Source organism: Octodon degus, unplaced genomic scaffold (genome assembly GCF_000260255.1).
Source record: "Octodon degus isolate 3935 unplaced genomic scaffold, OctDeg1.0 scaffold00151, whole genome shotgun sequence".
NCBI lineage: Eukaryota > Metazoa > Chordata > Mammalia > Rodentia > Octodontidae > Octodon > Octodon degus.
In genome coordinates this window covers 1,818,249-1,829,269 of record NW_004524727.1, presented here as the reverse complement: position 1 = coordinate 1,829,269, position 11,021 = coordinate 1,818,249, and the positions used below count along the sequence as shown (strand labels likewise).

The following is an 11,021-nucleotide window of genomic DNA, read 5'->3' as shown; positions in this document are numbered from 1 at the left end:
AAAAACATGCATAGGTGTTTCCATGTTAACCTCTGTAGTGTTCAGAGTCTAGATTGGGGCCACTTGTCTGAGGGAACTTCTCTGACCCCAAGCCACTCACCAGCCGCAAAGTGCTAGGCCTGCCAGCACCACCTTCAAAGGCCCCTGAGGGGTGCTGCACCCTGTGCCTGTCTGTCTACCGCTGTGAAGGGGACACTCTGCAAGCCCCTAAGCGTCCATTTTCTTCCCTGGAAAATGGGAGTTGAACAGCACTCTCAGCATTTGTAACTAGCAAGTGGACATTTTTAATACGCTTTCGTGCAAAGGTCAGCTATATAGCTCATGATTTCCCAGAAACTACTTTGCCTGTTGGCTGGAGTTTTGAGCAGACAGAAGCAGAATTAGTTGGCAGTGGGGTCCAGCCTTCACACTAGTCAAGGCGGAACCTGTGTCACCTGGCAGAAGGAGGCATCTCCATGGGGCTTGGACAGCACTGCTCCCCATGCTGGGGTGTTGGTGCCGAGAGGCCTCCAAGTATGGGAACTCTGAATCAATTTGGAGCAGCACCAAGAATGTTAGTTCCTACAGGTCAGCTTTTATTTTCTTTCTTCCACCATTAAAGAAGCTGCCAGTCACTTCAGGCTTGATTTGCAGGTGGAACGGCAAAGGATGGCACGTTCTCCTTTGTAGCCTTGCTGTGTAGGTCCTTAGCTGGGGCCGGCAGTTGCCTGGCTCTATCCTCAGTGCCTCTGTTCCTCAACTGAGATGCAGGGGGAGCTGCACCCGTGGGGTGTCTGCTGAGAGAGAGAGAGGGAGGGAGGGAAGGAGAGAGGGAGGAAAGAGAGAAGAGAGAGAGATATTACACTCATAAGTGAGAGTTGCAGCCCACATCCCACTGTGCCCGTGTCACTACTCTGCATTGACAGCAGAGCTAGAAACAAGACCCAGCGTATCTTTTATTTATTTGGTTATTTATTTATTTGGTACAGGTTCTCACTATACAGCTTGGACTTGTCGTGATCCTCCTGTCTCAGCTTCAGCTTACGGGCGTGTGTCACCATGCCCAGTTTTGGTGGCCCACACAGCATGTGGTACTGGGTTCTTGCACTTGCCAGGCAGGTGCTTAGACCACCAAGCTATCTCCCCAGCCCTCTTTCTTTCTTTTCTTTTTCTTTTTCTTTCTTTTTTTGGTCCTTTTGAGACAGGTCTTACTATGTAGTTCAAGCTAGCCTTGAGCTCACTTTGTAGCCCAGGCTGGTCTTGAACGTCAGCAGTCCTCTGGTCTCAGCCTCCCAAGTGCTGGGATTACAAGCGTGTGCTGCCATACCCAGCTTAGGCAGCCTTTTTGGTGGTGTCCCCATGCCAGCCTGAGAGCTGCTGTGAAGAGGAGGAGTCCCTCAGAACAGTGGGACAGCAGGCCCTGAGGCACATGTGGGTGTGGTGTGTGCGGGCTGAACCTCGAGCGCCCATCCTTTCACCCCAACTCATGCCATGTCCCTAAGCCACGAACTCCGTTACAGCTCTGTCTCGGTCCGAGTCCCTGACAGCTCTCTTGGTTAAGACACAGATTTCTGGCTTTTGGTCATGGCCCTCCCTTCTTCAAACCTAGCCACTGACATGGCCGCAAGTAGCTGCTACAGACATGCCCAGCAGTTTCGGCCCATGCGCCTCTGCTTCATCCCCTGCACCATGAATCCTGGCTTCTCTTCCATCCCACAGTTCATTATTCAGACAAAGTCTGCTGTCCCAGCCAGGGGCCACCTTCTGACCCCTCTGCCCCCTCCCACATCTGTGCACTTCGCTGCTGTGCTTGTGCTCTACAGAACATTGTGTCACTAGGTCAGAGCAGACTCTGATCATGGGCCATGTTACAGCTTTCTTTTCTTTTTTTTTTAATTTGTATTTATTTATTTGTGTGTGTGTGTGTGTGTGTGTGTGTGTGGCCAGCTCAGCCCACCAGGGGGCGGAGCTGGCTGGCATGTGGTGCTGGGGGATGGAACCGCGGTCCCTGTGCTTTGCTAAGCTTGTTCTAAGTAGGTGCTTTAGACCACTGAGCCATCTCACCAGCCCGACAGCTTTCTTTTCTTTGTTTTGCAAAGGCAGTATCTGCACTATCAGTTTGTGCAAACTTTGATACTCTTGAAGTAGCTAACAAAGTGGTAAGAAGTGACTACTAAATTCTTAGTCCAGGAATTGAAAAGACATCTTCATTTCTCTAACAGCACAGTGTCTGGTAGTCACAGCTCACCCTGTTTATTTTCCGTTATCAGAAATGCTGCCGTTTTTATGTTCCCTGTAATAGAAATGCATAACTGACTGTTAAATAGTTTTAAACACACCTTAAGCTTATGTTACAGAGTAAAATGCTGTTCAGTTGCATTGCTCTTATATTACTAACCTAAGTTTTTACCTTTTTTTCAGCCATCGAAGATCAGGATTAACTTAGAAGATAACGTACAGTATGTATCCATGAGAAGTAAGTTGATTCCTGACTGGGTTTTAGTTTTTGTAGTTTGAAGGGAATATCGTTAAAATTATTTATTTGAAGTATATATATCAAGTATGAAAAGAACACATCTTTATTCCTTCATCAGTTAGATGTGCTTTTTTTTATGCAGTGGAATATTACTCAGCCATAAAGACATTTCTAGATAGGTACACCTTGAGATCATACTCTTCAATGAAATAAACAGGACACACATACAAATACCTCTCTTTTCTTTGGTGAGAATCTGAGTGTAAATAAGGACCAAAATGTATAATAGATATTGGTAGAGTTTGTTATAAAAGATACTATAAAATAGAAAATGTTCCAGTAAAATAGGAAGGGGACTAGGAAGAAGGGAGGGAAAAGGAGAAAACAAGAATAGAAGGAAAAGATGGAAACAAAGCTTTGTAAAGAAGAGAGGGAGGAGGAGTTGAGGGAAGGAGAGGGAATAAGCAAAAAAGAGTCAAGCTGTGTCCTGTACAGACCAGGCAAGAGGGCACACACCTGTTATACTAACCCTCAGGAGGCTGAGGCGGGGGGATTGCTGCTAGTTTGAGGCCAGCTTGATCTGCATAGTGAGACCTGTCTCAAAAAAGATACATCACAAACACGTACAAATTCCCTATGATAAATGTGATCACTGTGTATACCTAACATATACCAGTAAACTTAGTAATTAAAAAACATATACACAAAGTGATGAGAATCAGCATAGAGTGAACATTTGTTCTTTGTTGTACTGAACTATAAAGTCTGAACTTTTAGCAGTGAGTCCTGGGGTTGGGTGACGTGCATGAGTGGCACTTTCTCCTCCCTTGTTTTGGAAACAGTGTCACCTGAAACCCCAAGTACTATCCCTTCTGGATGCGGCCAGATTAGTTGCAGAAGAACTTCTCATTTGGTGTCTTCCAAGATTTGTTGTGGAATTACAACTTCCACTTCAGAAAGACTTAAATTCCTAGTTTAATCCTGCCCAGGAAGAAGAGGCACCCAAACTGGGTGTGGTGGTGCACAGCAGTGCTGGGAGGCTAAGGCAGGAGCAGTACATGACTTTGGGGCCAGCCTGGGCTACATGTAAGTTCAAGGGCAGCCTTAACTACGTGGCAAAACCTTGTTTCAATTTTTTTTTTTAAGATGAGAGACCTTGACCTCACCTTCTCTTCCTCAGTCACTACAGGGCCTTTACCCAAGGCCACTCCGGCTGGAGGGGACAGCTGGCGACTCTGAAGTTTCTGATGGCAGTGCTTAGGAGAAGAGGAGATATGGGGTGTTTAGATCAGACAACGTGTTAAACGTAGTTAGGCTCTGCCAGCCAAACCAGGAGCACTTTTGGTGGCATCAGGTTGGAAAAGAAACGAGGTGTCCCTACACTACAAGAAGTTGACAAACCCAGAGCCTGTGTCTCCAGTCCTCAAACACTCAAACTTGGCTCTCCTGCCTCATAAGCTTTACCTCAGGGAAAGAGTCAGGGGTTCACTCGTCACCCAGCCAAGGGGTCGCCGAAATACCATGCAGAACAGTAAAGTTGGAGACACTCTGGATTCGCAGTGTGAAAATAGTTGCAGCAACTATTCCATGCCATTAAACATGCAGCCATTAAGAGTAGTGAAGTAGTTATTGACATGTCACGATATTTGTGGTGTAAAAGAGCTTGTTACAAAAATTCTTTGCTCCTGTTTTTGTTTTAAAGATTAGCACAGTGTACGTGGAAGCTGAGCGAGGGGTGCAAGGCTTCCCCTTGGCTGGTCTTGCCTGCTAAAAGAGGGCAGTGATGTCCTCAGATGCCTGCACCCCTCTGCCTCCACATAGACCAGAGTCCCTGGACAGACCCATTTGGGCTCTTTCAGAACTTTCATCACACAGGGTTATATTTGCAAAATAGCTAAAAACAAAAGAATAAAAGTGAAACCTTTTTTTTCTAAAATACGTGTTGTTTAACTTAAAGACCAAAGACAAAATTTAATTTTAAAATCTTGCCTTACCCAGTTCCAAAAAAGGGTATGTTTCCAAATGGACACAGACCACTGTGAGGACAGGCAAGGAGCCATCTGCCTCCATTGGTACAGGCAGCGTCTGTCTAGCCCTGGGCACCTGGGGAGGGTTTTCCAGTTTGAAGACTTGCCTGAAAATTAGTCATGCTGTGGTTGGTGCACAGACATTTCTTTACTTGTCCACACTTTCTGGTCAAGAGGAAATACATGGTTGTTTATTATTTTTTTTTTTTTAAGTTTATTTATTTATTGTGTGTGTGTGTGTGTGTGTGTGTGTGTGTGGCCAGCTCAGCCCACCAGGGGGCGCGGCTGGCTGGCATGTGGTGCTGGGGATCGAACCGCAGTCCCTGTGCTTTGCCAAGTTTGTTCCAAGTAGGTGCTTTAGACCACTGAGCCATCTCGCCAGCCCCATGGTTGTTTAAATGAGTGGGAAATGTGACTTAAATTTTACAAATGTGTTTATTCTGTTTCCCAGAAGCTCTAAAAGTGAAGAGGCCGCGTTTCGATGTATCGCTAGTGTATTTAACTCGGAGATTTATGGATCTAGTCAGATCCGCCCCTGGGGGCATCCTGGACTTAAACAGGGTCGCGAGCAAGCTGGGCGTGCGGAAGCGCAGGGTGTACGACATCACCAACGTCCTGGACGGCATCGCCCTGGTTGAGAAGAAATCCAAGAACCACATCCGGTGGATGTGAGTTGGCGTCCAGCAGCTCCTCCTTTCCTGTTTCCATTGTTACGTGATAGTTCTGTTCTTAGACCAAGCCAGACATTAATCATGACTGGCAGAACAAAATAAAATCAGGTGTGATTCCCACTAGGAAAAGAGCCTGTAAGATTTTCTTACCTTGTCCCACAAAGGACTTGATTTTTTTTTTTTTTTTTTAAATAGGTTTGAATAGGAGGCATAGACGTAGAAAGTTTTTCCATATTTCAGTTCCTAGCAGGGGAGTCTGTAAGCCTGAGAAGGTGGGTGGGCCAGGTGGGAGCCTGCACTCCACCTGCTAGGACCAAAGTGTATGGGAGCTCTGGGGCTCCCCTGGCACCCTGCTTCCTCGGGGGCTGCTCATACTGCGTTCTGAGTCACTAATGAGAACTAGATCTGAAGTTACAGTGTCATGGCAGACACCTGTAATCCCAGCACTCAGGAGGCTGAGACAGGAGGATTGCTGCAAGTTCGAGGCCAGCCTGGACTGCATATTGAGACTGTCTCAAAAAAAAAAAGACTGAAAGGGTGCAATGCGTGTCAGTTGTTGCTCAGTCTTACCTTACTGGAGTAGTCATTAGTGACTGAAGAAGATACATCTGAGAATAATGAGCCAGGAAGGTGGCACATACCTGTCATCCCAGCACTCAGGAGGTTGAGGCAGGAGGAGCACCACGAGTTCAAGGCCAGCCTGGGCTACATAGCAAGACCCTGTTTCAGAAAAATCAAAAGAAAAATGAAAGAATAGTGAATATAACATTCTATGCGGAGAGAACGTGCACTGTGTGAGAGACTACAGGCCCGCAGCGTGCTAGCAGAGGTGCTGTCAATTGCGCGGTGCTCCTTGTCACCTGGGCATAACTGCAGCTCCTCAGTGTCCCCCAGCCGCTGCTCAGGGCGGGTTTTGTCTTCCGCAGAGGATCCGATCTCAACAGCTTCACGGCGGTGCCCGAGCAGAAGAAGCTGCAGCAGGAGCTGTCTGACTTGTCTGCCATGGAGGACGCTTTGGATGAGCTGATTAAGGACTGTGCCCAGCAGCTATTCGAGTTAACAGATGACAAAGAGAACGAAAGATATCCTTTAAGTTTGTACGTGTGTATGTCTGTGGCTGGCTGGCTGTTGAAGCAGCGTCGCACTATCTAGCCCAGGCTGGCCTTGAGGTCATGGCAATCCACCTGCCTGAGCCTCCCAAGTGCTGGGAGGACAGGTATGCATCACCATGCCTGGTAAATCCAGCTTGGGGATTTAGTCTATGTAGTCATATAGCATTAGACTTTAAATGAAGGTCTAACTCCTTCTAAGTGAAGTCTTGTGGTCCAGCCAACAAATAACATGTTGGTGTTTTTTGCTGTGATGGGCCTTAGGATCATATTCTGTGTTAAACATGCATCAGGCACTGACCCCAGATGGTCTTTCCCTTTAGAACAGCAGGGTCTATCGTACTCTTCAGACTGTAAGGACAGTGAAAGATTTTTTTTTTGGCAACCTGAAGATGCCTTGAGGGCATTTCTCGTTTCCTGTGAGAAACTGAGTTCAAACCACAGCATCTTGAGCCTGACTGCTTTTTGTAAGGACGGTGAGAATAACAATAGTGAAATACTTGTGAGTTTGGAGAAAATCATTTTTTTCCTAGTCTGTGAACCAGAGAGTATTTCTGAAGCAGTAAGAATTGCCATGACCTAAGCTGATCCTGCTCCCAATCCAGTGTTCAGGGATCGTGGGACCCCAGTCCTGAGCCAGCCTTCTCTCTCCAGGCCCAGCTTTTGCCCTGGAAAAAAGAAGCAGCAGGTGCTCCTACGTTTTGAGACCAAGTGGCTACTGGTGCACACTGCTTTTCCTGTCAGGTTTTCTGGAGAATAGGCGGGAAGAGATATCACCTTTATCTGTGACCTTAGCCTGCCTTGCCTGGTTGGCCTTGCTGACTGCAGTGGTAAACCCAGAGTGACTGCGTTCATATTAGGGTTCTGCCAAACTCTGCTGGCTGCTGCCAACTCCACGCTGCCCAGTGCTCCAGGCATCCCCTTGCTGGGCAGTGCAGCGTGTCACACAGTGCAGTGAGCAGAAAGCAAACTAGTCCACGTGCCTGTCCCTGCAGTGGGCAGAGAGTGTGTAGTACAGAGAGAGTGCTAGTGGTCCTTGCTCATAACCCCAGCATCCCCAGAGGCCAAAGCTCTCAAATCCGAGCCCAGCTGGGCAGTTTAGCTACTTAGTAAGGCCCAGTCTCCAAGTAGAAAGGGCTGGAATGGAACTCAGTGCATAGGTCCTGGGTTCAGCCCCCACTACAAATCAGATCATGAGTAAAGTTTCAGGCAGCTCAAGCAAAGTAACAAGCATTCAGATCATGAGGTAGAAAGTCATTTTAGAGAAGGGAAATCCATGCATGATGAGAGTCCTAAGAAATCTGTTCTCTAAGTTATCCCTACTTTTTATAAATTAAAGAAATGATAGGCTTATCAAACCCCAAATATTTTTTCTTCTTGAAGTTTTTACAGCAGGATCTAACCCTGAACAGGCAGAGATAGGATTTGAACAAGCCATCTGTCTTTTTGGGAGGTTTTGCTTTCTGCGGTTCACTTGCCTACAGTGTATTATGGTCCAGGTATATCAAGTGGGAAATCCCAGAAGTGAACACTCATGAGTTTTAAGTAACTCCTACCATGTGCAGCGTGTCGTCATGAGTGTTTTATCCTTCTTGCTGAGCCCCACTGTACCTGTGTCTGAGTTAGAACTGTGGGATGTGTGGGGCCAGGGAGATGGCTCAGTGGAGTGGGTGCTTCCCTGGCAAGCGCAAGGGTCCACGTTCAATCCCTGGTTCCGCCACAAAAAAATAAAAAATTAAAAAAAAAAAAAAACTGTGGGATGTGTCCATGGTGTGGTGGGAAAACAGCTTGTCTGCTCCAGCCATGTCCTCTGCTTCTGGCACCCATGGAGGGCCTTGGGACAGGGCCCTAGGATGAGGAGTATGTTTGGGCACTCAGATTCTGTTAGCACTTTTCTCTAGAAATGGTTACCATAGTGACAGTAATGAATATGAAATAGCAGGAGTTACCTAGGAAGGAATTTGTTTCACCAGCTGCACTCCTGACTCAGGAGTTTATGAAAGCAAAAGCTGCTGCAGAGCCTGGGTTCTCTTTCTGAGCCCCCAAACCCCACTTCGATCCTTGACTGGGCCCCACACTGGCATACGTCACCTACCAGGACATCCACAGCATCCGAGCCTTCCATGAGCAGATCGTCATCGCAGTGAAGGCCCCAGAGGAGACCAGACTGGACGTCCCAGCACCTAGAGAGGTGAGTGACCCCATGTGTCCCAGGGGTGGCTGTGAGCCCATGGCTTGCTGCAGTCAGCTGAGTGGCCGTTGCAATCTTGTTAGCAGTGCAGCTACCCTATGCAACTCACTGTGACAACAACGCACAAGGATGATGGCCTTGCCTTCCAAGGTGACACAGTGCCCAGCAACCAGAACAAGTCACCTCTGCCTGGCAGCACTCAAAGGGTGGTCCTACTGGCCCTTGGCCATGCTTTTCATTTTGTTTGAGCTGTCCCCAGGTATGCTCCGCAGGAGACACTGGCTGCAGAGGGTCAGACTCTAGGAGGAAGGGGTAGGGGACAGGCCAAAACCAGGGCCACGTTACTCTGTGTTGCCTAACAGTGGTTGGAAGGTGTGGCATCCTCTCCTGCCCCTGCCTGGGGTCAGGGTGCAGTAAAGGTGATGTATGGCTCAGTTGGGGGCCCTTGGGGTGCCTTCTCTTTAGTTATCTTTTTCCTGAAGTACTAAGGATTAAACCCAAGGTTTTTGCACATGTCAGGCAAGTGCCATACCACCAAGCTGTGCCCCAAACTCTTTGTAAGTTGTATTTTGAGATGAGGTCTCGCTAAATTGCACAGGCTGGCCTTGAGCTCAAGGTTTTCCTGGTTCAGCCTCCACAGAGCTGATGCTACAGATGTGTAGTGCTGTACTGGGTTCTAAGATGCCAGCACTCTGGTGACACAGAAGGGGCCAGACTACTGGGTGGGGCGACTGTTCTGCTTTCTCCTGGGAGCAGCTTCATGGTCATTCCTGGGTGGATTGGAAGTAAGAACTGTGAGGCTCCAGCCAGTGAGTCACCAGCCTTACTCCTGTCTGCACATGGGGCCTGGCCTCTTGGTTCTTCCCCCTGGAGACAAGGCCTAAAGTGGGCCCTCTGTGAGCCTGGGAAGCTGCTTCCTTCTTGAGCAGAGAGCGCCGGGCTAACTGCTCCACTAACGTCCCTGCCAGGACGCCATCACTGTGCACATCCGGAGCACCAAGGGGCCCATCGACGTGTACCTGTGCGAGGTGGAGCAGAGCCGCTCAGCCAAGAGTGCACACCCCGTGCATCTGCAGAAAGGTGACTGTGAGGGAGGCATGGTGAGGGTGTGTGGATGGCAGGTGGCTCTGAGGCATCGTGGGCTTTCTGTCCATGAGGAAGATCAGACCCCACAGCTGCCCTCCCCAAGGTGGGCCTGAGTGAACACAGCATGTGTCCCACATGGCAGTTGTGGGGGCTCTGCGTTTCTTCCAGGCTTCAGGCCTCAGTCGTGGTCTCTGAGTATTGCTGCAAGACTAAGGGGAGCACGGAGTTCTGTGGGGTCGTCCCATTGCCGAGGTGTACAGCGTCACACAGATCTCTTCCCCCATCCACAGAGGAGCCTCCACAGAGTGAGGAGATGCTGGAGGTGAGCAGCTGAGCTGATGGCCGCAGCCATGGCTCCCGAGCAGCCAGCGGACGGAGTTGAACACTTGCAGTAATGACCCCATGGAGTGGACCGGAGAGCTGCCTATCTTAGCCCAGCAGTCAGAACCATAGTGGCTTTGAGTGGCTCCCCCTCAGGCTGCTGGAAGATGGTGGTTTGTACCTCAGGAAACAGCTCTCCAGTGACTCAACTCACCGCTTTCTGTGAGGGCCTGGGGACAGGCAGGGCCTTATGTCCTCCTGGCACCAATGCAGGAGGAGTTGCCTTATGTTGGATTACCCCAGCAGTTGTGGGTGCTGGCTGGTGTGTGCCTGGACCAGTGCTGTGTCTGTACATAACTGTATCATGTTTAACTTCCTGTGAGTGCGTTCCTGGACAGTGGCTGCAGGCACTGTGTCCTTGGCTCTAATTTATTACACTCTTAGGCGAGGTCCCCACATGTCTGTGTGTGCAAGGACCACAGCTCAGCTTCTGGGAGCTGCTGTGGGAGCTGTCATTCCTGTGTCCCCCATGGGTGTGGCCACAGGCCTTCAGGACCAGGACATCAATGCCATCAGTGATGGTTGACCCTGTCATGGTGATATTGGAGCCTGGTGTATACTTTCTGCAGGCAGAAGGGGTCAAACGTCTCTGTCTGGCCCTCTTCTGTCAGGCTCTGCGCCCTCAGCTGTCCCCGCCCTCCTTCAGTGCTGGTCCCCACTCCGAGCACCTCTGCTCTACCTCAGCGGTAAGTCATTTACCACCCGTGCCTCAGTTTACTCAGTAGTTACCATTAGACTGTGAGCTCCTTGAGGGACTGTTGTCACTGTCACCTAGCGCCTTGCGTCGTGCCTGTCCTGTCAAAGTGAACACTAAAAACCTGGCAGATGAGAGTGTGGTGACTGTAGTGTGGGCGGTAGAGTCTAGCTCGTCTGTCAAGCAGGATTCCTGTGAGCATCATTGATTCATGTTAAATCTCTTGGTTTCAGAGAAAGGTTTGATCATGTATAAAAAGTTTCAAAATAAAGATCTAAAATTACAAAGCCGTGTGGAAATAGCTCAGGGAAGCTGCAGGGGGCGCTGTTGGCCAGCATTGGGTAGCAGGTCATGGGTCCCTGACAAGATATGTAAGCTGGGGCAGAGAGAGAGGAGCAGAAGGACCG

At 49.0% G+C, this 11,021-nt stretch overlaps 1 protein-coding gene across 2 annotated transcripts in view; it reads left to right on the top strand.

The window, feature by feature from the left end:
- The window catches only part of E2f6 (E2F transcription factor 6), a 13,142-nt gene extending 2,248 nt beyond the window's left edge, over window positions 1–10,894 (top strand). The window contains exons 1-7 of one of the 2 annotated variants that reach the window (XM_023702410.1): window positions 549–567; window positions 2,401–2,455; window positions 4,934–5,150; window positions 6,080–6,235; window positions 8,339–8,453; window positions 9,422–9,533; window positions 9,830–10,894. In XM_023702410.1, coding sequence (XP_023558178.1) covers window positions 2,449–2,455; window positions 4,934–5,150; window positions 6,080–6,235; window positions 8,339–8,453; window positions 9,422–9,533; window positions 9,830–9,873 — 651 coding nt within the window. In that variant the 5' untranslated portion in view covers window positions 549–567; window positions 2,401–2,448 and the 3' untranslated portion in view covers window positions 9,874–10,894. Of the gene's footprint in view, window positions 1–548; window positions 568–2,400; window positions 2,456–4,933; window positions 5,151–6,079; window positions 6,236–8,338; window positions 8,454–9,421; window positions 9,534–9,829 lie in introns of those variants that run through there. The other variant, XM_023702409.1, reaches the window with a different exon arrangement.
- Window positions 10,895–11,021: the final 127 nt, after the last annotated feature.